This window comes from Lissotriton vulgaris, chromosome 10 (genome assembly GCF_964263255.1).
Source record: "Lissotriton vulgaris chromosome 10, aLisVul1.2, whole genome shotgun sequence".
Lineage (NCBI taxonomy): Eukaryota > Metazoa > Chordata > Amphibia > Caudata > Salamandridae > Lissotriton > Lissotriton vulgaris.
The window spans coordinates 210,800,822-210,815,882 of record NC_141698.1 but is presented as its reverse complement, the minus strand read 5'-3'; the positions used below and the strand labels follow the sequence as shown (position 1 = coordinate 210,815,882).

Genomic DNA, 15,061 nt, shown 5'->3' with positions numbered 1-15,061 from the left:
GGGATGGCATTGGCACAGATAGGGTGTAGGACAAGAGCACTGCGCAGCTATGTGTAGAGGGGTGGGGAGGTAGGGGACAAGGATAAAGTTGGAAGCAGTGTACTGAGAAAGGAAACAAGCGGGTGTAGTGGAGAACGAGGAAATATGGTTTGAAAATGCAGAGCAGGGAGTATAGGTTATGGGGTGCAGTGACGGATCGAGGAAATGAAAAAGCACAAGCATGAAAGTTAAAGGGAATTAGAACAAGCAGCGGCAAAGTTGAACGCGACTGCCATCTGTTTCCAATTAACGCGACTGCGAGACAGGCAAATGTAAACAAGTGCGGGCTCGATAATTGGAAACAGATGGTGCAGCTGCTCGCTCCCGCAAGGTAAACACCATATATGCATGAGTGCTCATTGGAAACAGTGCAGTACATGCACGAATTTGCCAAAAAGTCCTGAGTGATTCCAAGAGGTCATCTCCCAAGCAGCGCTTGTGCGCTGCATTACGCTCGGCCTAACAACTATATGAGCAGCATTTCACTATTAGGACATGTACAACACAACAGCACATGTACTACCTTTTAATGACAGTGCACCCTGCCCATGGATCTGCCTTGGTCCTACCTTAGGGGTGACTTACATGAAGTGAAAGGGAACGTTTGGGCCTGGCAAGTGGGTGCACTAGCCAGGTCAAAATTGAAGTTTGCAAAGCTACTCATGTGGGTGGCACTATCAGTGCTGTAGGTCCACCAGTAGCATTTGATTTACAGGCTCTGGGCACACATGTTACACTTTATTAGGGACTTACTGGTAAATCAAATATGCCAATCATGGATGAACCAAATCACCAATACAATTTACACATGGAGCACTTTCACTTTAGCACGGGCCAGCAGTAGTAAGGTGCCCAGGGTCCTAAATCCAGCAAAAAACGAAGTGCAGCACACAGTCAAAAAAACAGGAGGCCAGAAGCAAAACGACCATGGAAATCAATGATGCCAGGTCTAACAGGCACTATGAAAGGACACTCAGTCTCAGGTATCACTGCTCCTCATGCTGGTATTCTTCTACTTGCCTTAAAGTAACGAAAGTTCAAGCCTGTGACCTGATTCTAGAAGTTTCTAATAACCTCAAAAAATGTGTTACCTTGCTTTTGGAAGCTCTCCTCTTTGGCGACTGCTGCCCGATTTGTGTGATTACAGTTTTTATTGAATACATTTTGCAAATTGAATCAAAATGCAGAGTAACAACGTTTTCTTTGACAATTAGACAGACTATGGTGTACCATACAGCAGTGGTGGAGGTACATGTCAGGCACTTCTATAGGGTCTGTGCGGTTTCAATCTAGGTGCTGCAGCTGATTCAAGCCACTGATTTGGTGATGTCTGGAACCTACTGTTGTGTAAATCACAACTCTGGCGTAGCTCTGCAAGGTGTGCTTTCCCACCCACGAGTCTCACAGGTGAATTTCAAAGCACCAGATCGGAATATGCAAGACTGGTTATTGTAACACAGCAGAACCCTATCCAATACATTGTTGAAGTGAAATCATTGTTTTGGGTTACTAACAAGTCCTAAACTGGGATCTGGGGCACCATGGTGGCGAAAACAAACCTTTTTTGCTCTTCCTAATATAACACACAGAAAAGGTACTAAGAAGAATAGACACGTAACTAAAAGCATTTATTTTATTGCAACAGGGCAAACCTGTTGCTCAGTAAGTCTAAAACAACCATACTGTTAGGGTTTTGCGGCGGGGGCTGCGTAGAAGACCTTGACATGTGTTTAGCCTTGGTCCCCCTATGTCCTTTACACACACTCCCTAACGTTCACTGAACTTCCCTACACAATAGTATTCTTTTGAGACGCTCCCTTATTCACGTAAAGGGACGCGTTTGAACGTAAGCCATTGCTTGGCTTACTCTTCCGGTACCATGCCCCATCCTTGCTTCCTGGTTTCGAGTAGCGCCTTTCCTCGGCATCTTTGCTTTGCTCCCGCTTCTTCTTTATCACTGGAGGAAACCTTCTCAGCGCCTTTTGCGGTAATCCTGTTCCTTGCTTTCCGACATTCCACCTTAGTCGAAAAACGCCTTAATCTCCCGACAAACTTCTAGCACGGAGATTACCTCTAAAATCTCCGTACACGCCAGAGCCACGACCAAAAGCTTGCGAGGAGGTTTCTCGGAAATCTCCGTACACACCTGAATCCATTTTCCCCGCCCTCGGAGCTTGGAGTTTATTCAGAGGTCTTTCTCTCCGACCTTTTGACTTGGGCTGTTCATTTTCCCCGTTTATGGGCTCCTGTTTGACCGGACGGTCATTTCTGCATAGTATTTATTTCTTTATGCCCTGATGAGAGAGTGCTCGCTCCGCTTGGTATTATTTCCCCAGGCCGGGCAGCAATCTTCTTGAGCGTGTAGCTGCTCCACTCTTTCCCCCCTGGAGAGCCGGCCAGTGCACCTCAATTCCATATCCCATTTATTTTAGTGTGTGTTTGTTGTATGTGTGCGTCCTTTCCTGAGTCCTGCCCTATTTGGCCTGGTGTCAGAATTTCCAGGCAATTCTTTTCTGCAAGGACACCCTTCATCAAGGCCACCATTGGACTTAAGTGGGGTAAGTGAACCTCTGTACTAAGCACATGTCAATGTAAAAGAATTGGTTGCACTTTGGATATTGTTTTGTAGTATTACTACCTGCCCTGTTTTTTTTACAGCATTGACTACACCAGACAGACCAGCATCATCCCTGTTGTTTAAGCCCTTGTATGGGGAGAGTGGTGGACACTCCTTGGGGTTTTCCTCCATACTTTTAGAGAACAGCTATCAGGAGTGTGTCTACTATTGCATTCTTGGTACTGTTTTTTGGAGGTTAGGGGGATTTATCTTCGCTCCTGTGGAAACCGGCTTGTATCCTTTAAAGTCTGACACATACAAAACATCATAAACACAGCACGAATGTACGTTGCGAACAACAAGAATAAAATGAATATTTCTAACATGGTTAAAATGTAATCTAAAGCTTAAACACCTACTTCTTTGTGATACGCTAGAAGAGCATGGAAAGTAGAACTTGAAGTCTAGACTATCTTAGGGAGAAGCAACAAACTGCATACCTTGTTGACACCAAAAGCAGAGGTTATTAAAGAGGTGTGAAGGCAGCTCCCTGTGAAAGAAAAGCACACAGCAGCAACCTTATTCCTGGACTCAGATTGTTATCTGCATCAGTTGTGATGCAGTATCTTCTTGGTGCGCTAAAAGCTGTTAAGACTGTCTTCGGCAGTATCTGGTGTAATAATGTGGGCGAAGGACCTCTACTGACAGCTGTCTTTGATTGTTCTGTTTTGACCTTGACGTGATAATAAGATGATTGTTCCAGACTGATGTTGTATTAGGTGTTTGTTTTATCTATGTCTCTGCCTGAATGATTTGTCACTGACAGTTCTTAGAAAGATAAGTTCAAATGACATCTGCGACGATGACAGACATGACACAGATTCTGCAGAAATAGAGAAGATGGAGACTCGGATTGTTAAAAATAGAGTCGGGCCAACACAAGATGAGTCTGACCATATGGACTTTACATCACTATGGAAGCATGCAAACTGTTTCTTGAGTTAGTACTCTATAAAAGTTAGGAAAAACCGAGAGAGGAAAACTCGTGTCCTTTTTTGTGAAACAACTTGTTATGTTTATTTTCAATAAGGCTTCTTTAAAAAAATCCAATTGATTTACTGGTGAGGAGCACTGACGCGGGATTGACCCTAGACCATGCCCCCGACTGAAAACACAAATTATAATACTCTTGGCATACGTTGAAAGCTGACTAAACAATATTTGTTTGAGACTACGATTTTTCCTCATGATGCATAACTACATTATAACATAAGCCTTCAAAAAGCCCTGGTCGACTTGACCATACAGGCGACACGTGTCGGCTGACATCCTTTGATCAATGCGCTTCTGAATCAATTGGATTCTTTTAAAGAAGACTCATTGAAAATAAACATAACAAGTTGTTTCACAAAAAAAGGAATCGAGATTTCCTATCTCTGTTTTTCCTAACTTTAATGGAGGAGTACTAACTCAAGAGACAGTTTGCATGAATCACTTTTGAGGCCTATGAGGTCCCGAGCCTCGAGTAAACCTCCTCCGAAAATACTTACTCTTAAACTGGGCAATACCATCCAGTACTGGGATCCCAGGCCCTCTCTAACCTAGCATCACTATGGAAGCAATGCATGTGGATTACTGAGAAAGGGAAGAAGCAGGTGAAGACAAGCTGGGGAAAAGGAGGGTTTTAAAAAGCAGGATCTTTGTAACCAGGCCATTACCAGTTTCTGACATTGAACATTCTCTTTGCCCGGATGCGCACAAGGCTGAATAGTCAAGAGGATGACAAAGGTAACACTGTTGGCGTTGGGCAGCACAAGTAGCAGGAAAAAACACCTACTGAAGAAAAAGAAGTTATGATTGTTTAGAAGCCTGGCACAGCAAAGTGTGCGCTCATAAGGAAGCTGGAGTGAGTTCAGGATTGAGTTTTCTTTGGAGGGTATCCTTCAATACAGTAGAATGGTACAAAGAGGTTTTTTGAAGGTACTGGATCGGTGATATTCAGAGTACGGTCCAGGGTCTGTTTTTGGCCCTCTTGACCTTTACATGCGGCCCCCATGGTGAACAGCAGCACAAGCTGCTGTTTAGTTTCTGAACACTAATATTTATAAAAAATGTTAAATAAACAGGCAAGTGTGTATTAACCTGCAAATAATTGCTTTCCCATTTATTTAACTTTTTTTAGACCTCCTTACACAATCCCGGACGCACCCAGACCCCCTAACACCACTTTGCTGGCATTAGTGGGGCGCTCGGTCACACCACAGACTGTACTTGTGGCCCCATGGCAAATGTTTGTGCGTACCCAAGTATTAAATAGGAATATCTGGGGTGTTACATGGTGGCTATGTGAAGTTACTACTCAGGGGGAGGGCGTTTAAGTAGAACGTTGTGTATTTATATCGTACAATGTACAGACTGTGTGAAACACTTCTGGATGTGGATTCCAGATGTGCCATAGTTTGGGTGTTAGACTTTTACCTTGCTATTGTCGATTTAGGGTTCATTTTAGCACAAGTGGATTCATTGAGGATTAAGGGTGTTACATCATTATGGTGGATCAATAAAGAATCAAAGTAGTACATTGAAGCATGAGGTAAGGGAGAAAAGCAAAGGGGTGGAAAAGAGAAGCGGAAGAGAAGGGCATAGAAGAGCGTGGAGAGAGAAAGGAGACAGAAAGAAATAAAGAGAAAGGAAGGTGTTCAGAAATTTGTAGGGTGAGGAGGCAATGAGTACTTGTGAAATAGTACATGTTAGAAGCCCTAAATGGTAAATCTGAGGAGTGTAGGGCTGAGTGCACCTGCCGTTTAAGATCCGATCTAGGCTGCCAAGCTCCCATACCTGGATAGTCTAGAAGTGGTTAATACCTAGCCTCTTTGATTACAAAAAGCGAAAGATGGCCACTTCATTGTGGGTACTACATGCATTTGACATTGGATGGGCATTGTTTGAATGGTGAGGAGTGGTCCAAGAGGCAGTTTGTGGCAGGGGACACCAGGAGGAGATTTGTTAAAAAACATAAATGAAGATGTGAAGAATTTCTGAGTGCTAAAGAGGAGGTGTTTCTTGGCAGATTGTCTTTTGAGTGAAAATTAGTTTGGTGTAATCAAGTAATACAGGGATCCCCCACTCCCCACCCCCGCTGCCTACCTGCAAATTTTAAAATAGAATGGAATGTATCCCTTTTCAGTCATTTTGTTCTGCCCTGTAAGAATTTGATGGATATTGGATGTGACCTATATTGTTTACAGCTGGTCAGTTAGCCAGCCCACCAGGGTTAAGTGTATTAGCACAGCAGGTGATGATACTGGCAGGAGCAAGGTGACAAGACCAGTACATTCTAAAATCCACCACATTCTCCTACGCTGCCATGCCAACCATCAGGGATGTCCCTCTAAAAATAAGGTAAGAGCTCTAAAGAGGAATGATACACATCAACATCAAAGACCACATATTTTTAATCATTAAAGCCAATCCTAGTGCAGTGTGGACTTTGTAAGGCCAAGCCTATGTCTATCAGAGCCACAAGAGAGCGAGGGTCCACCACGCTTCCAGAAACCTTAGGCTTTTTGTGCAGTGTTACATTCCTATGCCACTAAATGATCAAGCACTTATAATTGTTTTGTTTTAGAGTAGGAGAGTTTGGGTACAACTCATGATCTGCTGCACCAATAACCTGGCATCCCAATCTCCTCCAGCTCACTTCCCAGCCTGATTTTAGAAACAGGAGAAACGCTCTCAATACCTCCTGTCTATGAGCAGTCTGGGCCCAACAGCGCGATCCAGAGCAAGGAGTAATTCGGAGGAGCGTCTTGCATAGGAGATGGGGACAAGGTGAAGGCAGTGCAGCCCAGCAGGTGGCCAAACTGTAATAAGTCGCACAAGGAGAGATAGTGGGACCAAACACCCATTTTACTAACAGCATCTCACTTCTTGCCTTCAACCGCAGTACACAACAGGCGCCTCAACCATATCAACCAGTGACGGTTCAACTTACCAAGCCATCCTGCTCATTTAAGAAGGCTCCTCACAGGATACTTCAAACCTTCCTCGCCTCAAGACCGCCACCAGTACCAATAAAAAAGGATCTCCCCACTTGCCTTCACCTCCCATGAAATCCCAATTGTCAGTACATAATGGCAATTAAAGTAACCTTCTTCCACACAATTGTACCTGTGTAAGGGCAACATTCACAGCCATTATTACCACTCTTGAAACGGCGGCTACCACATACAGACCACAGAGGCCTGTCATTAAGACAGGGGGGGGGGGGTAAAGATGGTAAAGGATCAGGAGTGAGAGATAAGAAAGTCACAGAGAGCAGGAGAGAGAAAGAATGAAGGTAGAGAGAGTGAGAGCGCAGACAAAGAATGATCGAGAGTGACTGAAAATAAGAAAAAATGGGATGGGGTGCAGGTGACCAAGGGAGGCAGAACAACGGATTTCATCTGCAAAATGTAAGCAATCAAATAATGACGTTTTAAAATTAATACTTTAATATCCTTTTATGAAACTGGTACAAAATATAAAAACAGTACACATATAAATGGCACTAGCTGTTGCGAACATCCACCTGCTGGAAGACTACAAGATATTAAGTAATACAAATATAAACACAAAAATGTTCACTAAAAAGGAGACGTTTGCAGGTACAGCCAACATCAATACTTCCCATATTACAAATACGATGTCAAGCCACAACTGAAGTATGGATAGAGAGCAGTTGCTAATTTTACTCATTTGCAGAATATTTGCTTTAGATGTTTATAAGGAAGCAGGAGATGTTCTTTCGAAGATTATGAGTCTCAGACCAAAAGTTTCCATTTTAATGCATCTCAGTAGGTGAACTTTACTTAGCAAGTTCCTTTAGTCAGGACTGGTGAAAAGGAGTTATGGTATGAAAATTAAATTGCATGGTATTTTAATGAGCGGATGAGAACACCTGATCCCCTTCAAGTCAAACCAAATGCTGAATGTGCAAAAGTAAGTGTAGCTCAAACGGTCTAAAAATATACGTTTTGGTTGTCTAACATTGGTTATTAGATCCACAATACACTTTGGACCTCTTTACGAGAGGCCCAGTGTGGATACGTTACTTATGGAAACCAATACATATCTATCTATTAAGACTGTTAATTATCTAAATGCGAAAAAACATGCTGATTTTAGTGCTTTCCTCAATGAAATCCCAATGTTTTAGGTTTAGTGGGCATTTTTTACTTGTTAAATATTGGCAGGTGTGAGCTGCCGAAATGTAACTGTATACTTGAAAATATTATGCAAACAGCTATTGTCGCAGGGGTCATAATTTCCTGGGTAACCCATATATATACTCAGGAGGATTGTAAATCCCGCAAGAGCCCATATTACATCAGTCTCAATCAGACTCAAAGTGAATCCACTGCATTTTGATCACAAGGCGATTTTGAAGTGAGTCATTAAAATCCAGCATAACGGATTCTCCATTACTTGAGTCAACTGTTGTGTTCGGCCCAAGTCTGCTCAGTGATGTGCATGAATCAGACGCCTTATTTGGTCCTGGTCCAAGGAGAAGAGCATCACGGAAAGATAAACTAAGCACTCAGTACTAGACAGGTTGACATAATCCACACCATAGATATTTACTGCCAAATGTTGATGTTGCAAAACACCCCCTTATGTGGTCATGAATATGCTACTTTCTGGCATGATAGGTGTGTTGTATCAACTGGAAGCCTTTCCACAACTTGGGTTTAAAATCAAGCTATCTAGTCAGTGTCTAGTTTGTACTTTGGTGCCAATGCATTTTTATTAGAAAAATTGCGTTTAAAAGCCCTGGTCGCTCAAGGGTTTTGATCTGCTGCTGCAGAGAAATAGCAATATAAAATACAGCAGTAATAATCAAAAGTCTCTTTCGTGACGAAGGAAAGGCAGGTCGGACAATTACGACAAATGCATGCTTCCAGAACGTTCCATTATTCATTGTGCAATTGCATTTCTGATAGCTCCCTAGATAGTAAAACGTATTTCTTGTACAGAATGTCCACACCCTTCTGAGATCGTGTTTAAAATGAAACAGAGAACTTTGGTCTGAAAAACAGAAGTGGCAGTGTACCAAAAACACTGACGATAGCAAGAATGTATGGAAGAGGAGGGACAGAAGCATATTTTTCTCTTGCACTGCAACTGTCAGGAAATCAGACCCGGCCTGTTATTTGCTTAACTTTAAGACTGGCTCATCATGAAGAACAGGTTGTCAAGAGAAACAATGTATTTCTTTCGCTCCTCCTTCACAAATAGATCAACATTTAAAAAGTCCTTAACTACAATAAAAACATGTTAACAAGTACAAAATAAAGTGTATACAATTGCTTATGCTTGTGCAGTCAAATGTTTGGCAGCCATCAGACTCTGACCTGGCTATGTTGCTTTAAACAAATTAAAACATTAGATTTTACTTGAAGAACTGTAATACCCTGTACAGACACGATGTCAACAGGTCAAAAAGCAAAAACACTTGAAAATCATGTACTGCATTTCTTTTTCTCTAGTATCACATTCCGTATTTGTTGTGTACGACTACCAACATGTTGTCAAAATAAGGAAACGTGGAGTTAAAAATAGAAAACTATAATTCCCTATACATGCTAAGCTTGAGGATATGCTGGCAGTGAGTATTCGAATTCGAGTATCAGCAGGTGTTATTTCTGACCTTGAAACTGTGACATACATGAACAGAAAGAGTGCATTAATCCACTGGAAAACTATTAGCCGTCACATATGGCAACTGAAGTATTATTCTCTGAGAATGATTAAGACTTTCCTGTGTACAAGAACTTTGTGGTACAGCTGCTCAGCTTATTGATAAACATCCACTACGTTAACTAGTTACAAAAAATGTTACTGTTTGTTACAGAAATGGGTACACACAGTGTATAGCAATGGAATAACGCATGGTTCAAGAATCAGGCATTTTCATTTGACTAACTGACTACAGAACAACTACTATGGATAAAATGTAACCAAGATTTATTGGTGTCATATTGATCATTAATGTATTTTCTGTCTGCCTGCCTGTCTTCCCACGTGCTAAATATCATGTGTGGAGGCATCTTAACAGTTTTTGTGTGTCAATACCTGCTGCTTAATTTTGAAACGACTAAACATTTGTATATAAGTTAAGAATTCAGTGCAAGCAGACAGTAGTCAATTTAAAGTGGGAAAACAGATCTTACTATATTCATAGGTACAATTTTAACAACGGCCGTGGTCCACAAGGCTCATCTTGTCCTCTTGTACAAATATTAAAGGGCACTTTCACCCACCACTTTTGCTAGGGTCTGAATCTGACCAGATGCAGGTTTGGGGTGAGGGTTAATGTCGAACCTTTCTATGGTCTTCCTTCCCTTTCAGGATTGTACCCGATTGGACCACAAACTGTTTTGCATGAAATCTTTTACTTGAAAAAAGAAATAAGGGATAGCCCACAAAACCCTTGTACGCAGTTTTTCATTCTCTGTCCCTGCTTCCATGAAGATCTCTTGCAGTGTGGATTGATCTGGGCCTTTTCTAACACTTGGCACGCCACCTCTTTCTTCACGCAATTCAGTAATGTAGTGATTATTGTAGAGCCAAACCGTGATGGGCTGCCTCATCTGCCATGCCCATGTCTCTCCAGTTAACTTCTGCATCTTTAGTTCCTCCCATATGTACCCACCCACGTTGTCAGGTCAGCCTGGTTATAATCATTCTGGCCCACCACCAGCAAAATATAGCAAATGTTGGCAATTCTCCATTAAATAGGTCTGTTACATTCGGCAATAACACTGGATAATCCCAAGACATCAGGAATAGACTGTAAGGCACAGCACAGTGCTTTACATTCTGGTTCACCCATCATAAATTGTACTGAAAGAAAAGCAAACTGAGCTTGAAGTTAAATCGCTATCAGTTCTAAGTTGTCTGGCAATACTCCTGCTCAATTTAACAGAATATTAATTCAATTTCATTACATTTTGTGCATCAGTATCAGCAAACTGTCAATGTAAAGAGGGCATGTGTCAACATTTGCAATGGTCTATTAATTACTGGCCTTTCCAGACACTTTACCTAATGATCTTGGTACTGCTGCCTCTGCTGAATGTTTTTTTCTGGCAGTGTGTTAGCAAATTGAAACTCTCTCAAGATAACATTTCCCATAAACTATGAGATTTAAAAAGGCATAGAGTATCTGATATTCACAACAAATTAGGAGCAGGTCATGGGGCCGAGCTTCTTTTAGCATTTACTAATTTCAAAATTAAAAAAACCTTTGTACTCCGAAATAACTGTTCAGAGGAATGGGAGTAGGAGTGGTGAGTTCCTAAAATAATTGATGCACAGTAATCTGGTTTTTGCCTTTCAAGTTTTGTTTTAAGGCAATGTTTGATATTCGCCATTCATGAGGAAATCGGTGGCAAAGCAAGCCTTTTCAGCTTTTCCTGAGCCTACTGTCTTCCTCAAGGTTTTGAATTGTCCATGAAGTTGTAGAAATATGTTGCTGGAAGTTGCACAGATTATGCTTCAAAAGGTTCATTGCCTTACATATTCTGCTCCTATTGTCATCAAGCTATCCAACATAGGGACTGGATTCTAAAACAGGAAAATTGTAGCGTACAAGAAGCAAAAAACTTTCAATCTAAGTGTCCTCCATGAATACAGAAGACATGCCACCCTGCTGTAGCCTCGTAAACTTGATGAAATTATGATTTTAGGAAAATCTGACATCTTCTGGTGCCTGCTACCTAAAAAAAATTGCGAGTGCTTTGGAACTGGATGAACAATGTAATTGTGCCACGTCCTTTGAAATAATTACAGACAAGGCCATCCCTTTACCACACATTTTCAATAGACTTCATAATTTGTTGTCGAGATTTCTTCACAATTGGGATTTTCCTTTCAAACAGTATCAAATTAACTCAACTCAAATACCCTTCTTCCAAATATATTTTTGTTTTGCCTTAGCCTGAATGGCCTGTTATTTTTTGCAGATACGTATTCAATACCCACATTGATTAATCATTCATCAAACAATATGTGCATCTTTCATTCTTTTGTTAAACTTGTCCACTTTTCCTCTAATCCAAGGACAGTCTTGGAGTTGTTCAAAATGACACCTTTTTAAATTTTAGAAAACTGGTGATCACAGTTTTCACAAAGGAAAGGGCTAAAAATGGAAAACACAGATTACTTAATTATGGAATTTAAAGATCGCTGTCAGCTCGGCTAAGGGAGTGATTTGGACACTTGCATTATTTCATCAATCCTTGGAGACAAAATCATTCTATAAAAACAAAATGATCACATTTGTGTTGTAATGTTCCTATTTACAATACATGTTTGCAGCTTACTTAAACACTCGATATTATGTGGGATTTATCAAACCAAAAAGAGAAACATCAAACGTTTCAAAACTAAAATTGCCATATTGTACTTGGTAGACCAAGAAAAAAGCGGATTAAAATCTATTTGCATATTGAAATATTTTGGCAGTCACTTTGTCAATACTGGGCCAATAATGTGCAAATCTGCAGAGGTATTTGAAAAAGATGCTGAAATGAAGACCATACAAAAGTCAAAACATGTTTTCTGGAACTGTTTTCCTCAGCAGCTTATGTAAGCATAAATGGTTTTGCTTTCTCCAGCCCTTCCTTCAGGAATTTCAGGTAAGTGGCAGTGGAGGGGTCTTCAAATGAAGCAGTAAAACTAAAGATGCTACTCTCTGCTTCCTCTGGCTTCATAGAGGTGATGTCAAGAAAATAGTTGGCATTAATATGGTGAACAACTGTCCCATTGGGTAGGCTGATCATCATTTCTACGGGGAAGTTGTACTTCTCAAGGTGCAATTTTGCCACTTTTGCATAGAAGCCATTGTCTTTGTCACTCTGTAGTTCTTCTAATTCTTTCACTAAGGACCAACTGCAGACAAAGCTTTCGTTCAGCAGGGCGAGGATGGGCGAACTTTCCAGGACTGTCTCCCGGAGAGTTCGCCCGGAACCTCAGCAGGACTGGTCATCTAATGCTCCCCAAAGCAAAATGGAGTGTACCAACTTGTTTTCTGCAACTGCTCTGTTGAAAGCTTCAGTGAAAGGGTGGTATGGCACCTTCTTAAATGGATACATGGTCACTTCCAATTTTTTTGCAGCTTCTGTCCAGCTGATTTCCGACTGCCAGTGTATCTCTTCAAACACAAACTCAATTGGGTCTCCCAAGGGGTCGCTACTATCAACGGCATTGCCGTTCTCATCATAAATCACAGAAGGGATTGAAGGGCCTGTAGCTAGCAATTCCATTTTGGGTAAGTATCCTATGTCAACTTCCATATTGCTGCTTTCGCTTGTTCCATACAACCACTCCATGTCAACATTAAGTGACCTGTTATTAGGGACATAAAGGTGGAATTGCCTTACGTGTGAAGCATCTTTAGAAATTACAACGTGACCTGTGAATTGTCCAGGTGAAAACCAGAAAGGGAAGTCCGGAGGCTCATTCAGCTGAAACTCAGCATGTATTCTGAAGACAATGTCATAATAGAAGTCACTGACAGCTCTGATGCAGGCCACAGTTCCTTGAGGAGCAAATCTGGTTTTGACAAAAGGACGTGGGTGGAACATGCTCAGGAGCTTGTGGATAATAATCTCTTTTCCTCTGGGGGTCGCAGGATAAAAACGATTGTTAGGAAGGTATCCAGTGAAGATGTTGAGTTCACTGGGGACTACCCACCAAGGATCACCCAAGCTCAGCTTGTTTTTTGGAGGTAGGAATGCTCTGAACTGACTGGCAAAATAAACACTGGAAGGTGTCAAGGGTGCTGTCCAATTTCGCAGTCCTGACAAGGCATTGTGAGTAATTCCCAGAAAGCCATCTTTACTCTTTGTCATAGTTTCCATTATCAGAGGCTGAAAATTTGCAACTACAGACAGCGTCTCCCCACTGGGATCATGAACGTCCTCTTCTTCGTAGTCTGAAACAGGTGCAACACCAGTCAGCTTTTCTGCTATTGACCTGAACTCCTCAGGGCTTAAGTAGAGATCTTTGTCAGCATCCAGAGAGGAGAACAAGAAGAATCCTTCCGTCCCCAAGGATCGCAGAGCTGCCTCATGCCGCTGAATAGTCTGATCATCATAATAAAACTTGACGCCCATAATGACGGCCAGAATCAGAAAAAACAGAAAGAAGATGCGCACGAAGATGGAACACATTTTCCATGATCTTTTTTCCTCACTTTTTTCTTTGCCTCTTTTCTCTTCTGATGCAGCATTATTCTGTTCGCTTTCCTTCCGTCGAAGCCTTAGATCTGTGGACATCACTGTAATGATTAAATGACAAATACAAAATTAGATGAATAGGCATGAGCAATTCTCATACATTGCATGAAAAGAAAGCAGTTTGACTTTAGGGTAGACAATGTGATTTCAAAAAATGTATGTCTACTCTTCACTAGTCAACAAAATTGCCACAATCTACTTTTGTATTTTTATTGTTTTTATTCATAAAGTGTAGATCTTAACGAGAAAGAATTGTGCTTTAGAGACAGCAAAGATACAACCCATTCTGAATAGGATGCAGATATCTAGTCACATGTTTACAAGAGGAGCATAAAAACAAGCATTGGTAAGCCAATAGGTATTGCCTATGCAACAGCTATTGGTTTTACCAATGTGTTTTAGCCATGTTGTACACCATCCTGGCTGCTGTTCAAGTTAGTGGCGTAGAGTGGAGTATAGTAGAGTGGAGTGGCATGGATTGATGGAGAGTGGGGTTTTTTGGAGTGTCGTGGAGTGGAGGGTAGTGGTGTAGAGTGGTGTGGGGAGGCGTAGATTGGAGTGGTGTAGAGTGAGTTGTCAGAGTGGAGTGGCAAAGAGTGTCAGAGATTGGAGTACTGCAGAATGCGGTGGCATAGAGTGCCGTAGAGTGGAGTAGTGCCTTAGAGTGGAGTAGATAGGCAATGTTGAAACATATGCACTCTAAACAGAACAATACAGCCTTGTGTCTTCAGAAACTAGCCGCTACCTTAGATGAGCCAACATTCAGCCTCATGTCTTCACTAACTTAGCATGGGATAACATGGATAGGTTGGAAAATACTATTACTGGTAAAGAGACAATCCATCAAGTCAACAGTATAGCTGGGCAGCCCAAGTTGTTTGGACCAAAACCTTTTAAAGCTCCTCTCCCATGCACTAAGAAACAAAAGCAAAGAACATTGACCACTACAAATACTGATGAATTGTTCACGTATGTTTCTGGTGAAAGAGTTGGGCCTCAGCCATTAATGACAAGTATCAAAGTCATGCTGGAATGTGTTGCCCAAGTGAAACTTGCACACAATAAGAAAATACTCTGGGTTGTTACAAGACAAGCTAAGAGCCCCGCACAGATAATACCAAGTTGGACAGGATTTAACATCAGTACTAGAGAACTAGTAAGAGTATCACAGGAGTCCACGGGC

The 15,061-nt window shown here is 41.5% G+C and overlaps 1 protein-coding gene across 2 annotated transcripts in view; it reads right to left on the bottom strand.

Moving 5' to 3' along the window:
• Positions 1–7,066: 7,066 nt before the first annotated feature.
• The window catches only part of SELENON (selenoprotein N), a 39,064-nt gene continuing 31,069 nt past the window's right edge, over positions 7,067–15,061 (bottom strand). For both annotated transcript variants that reach the window (XM_086940893.1, XM_086940894.1), the window contains one exon: positions 7,067–13,919. In XM_086940893.1, coding sequence (XP_086797019.1) covers positions 12,223–13,917 — 1,695 coding nt within the window. In that variant the 5' untranslated portion in view covers positions 13,918–13,919 and the 3' untranslated portion in view covers positions 7,067–12,222. The remainder of the gene's footprint in view (positions 13,920–15,061) is intronic.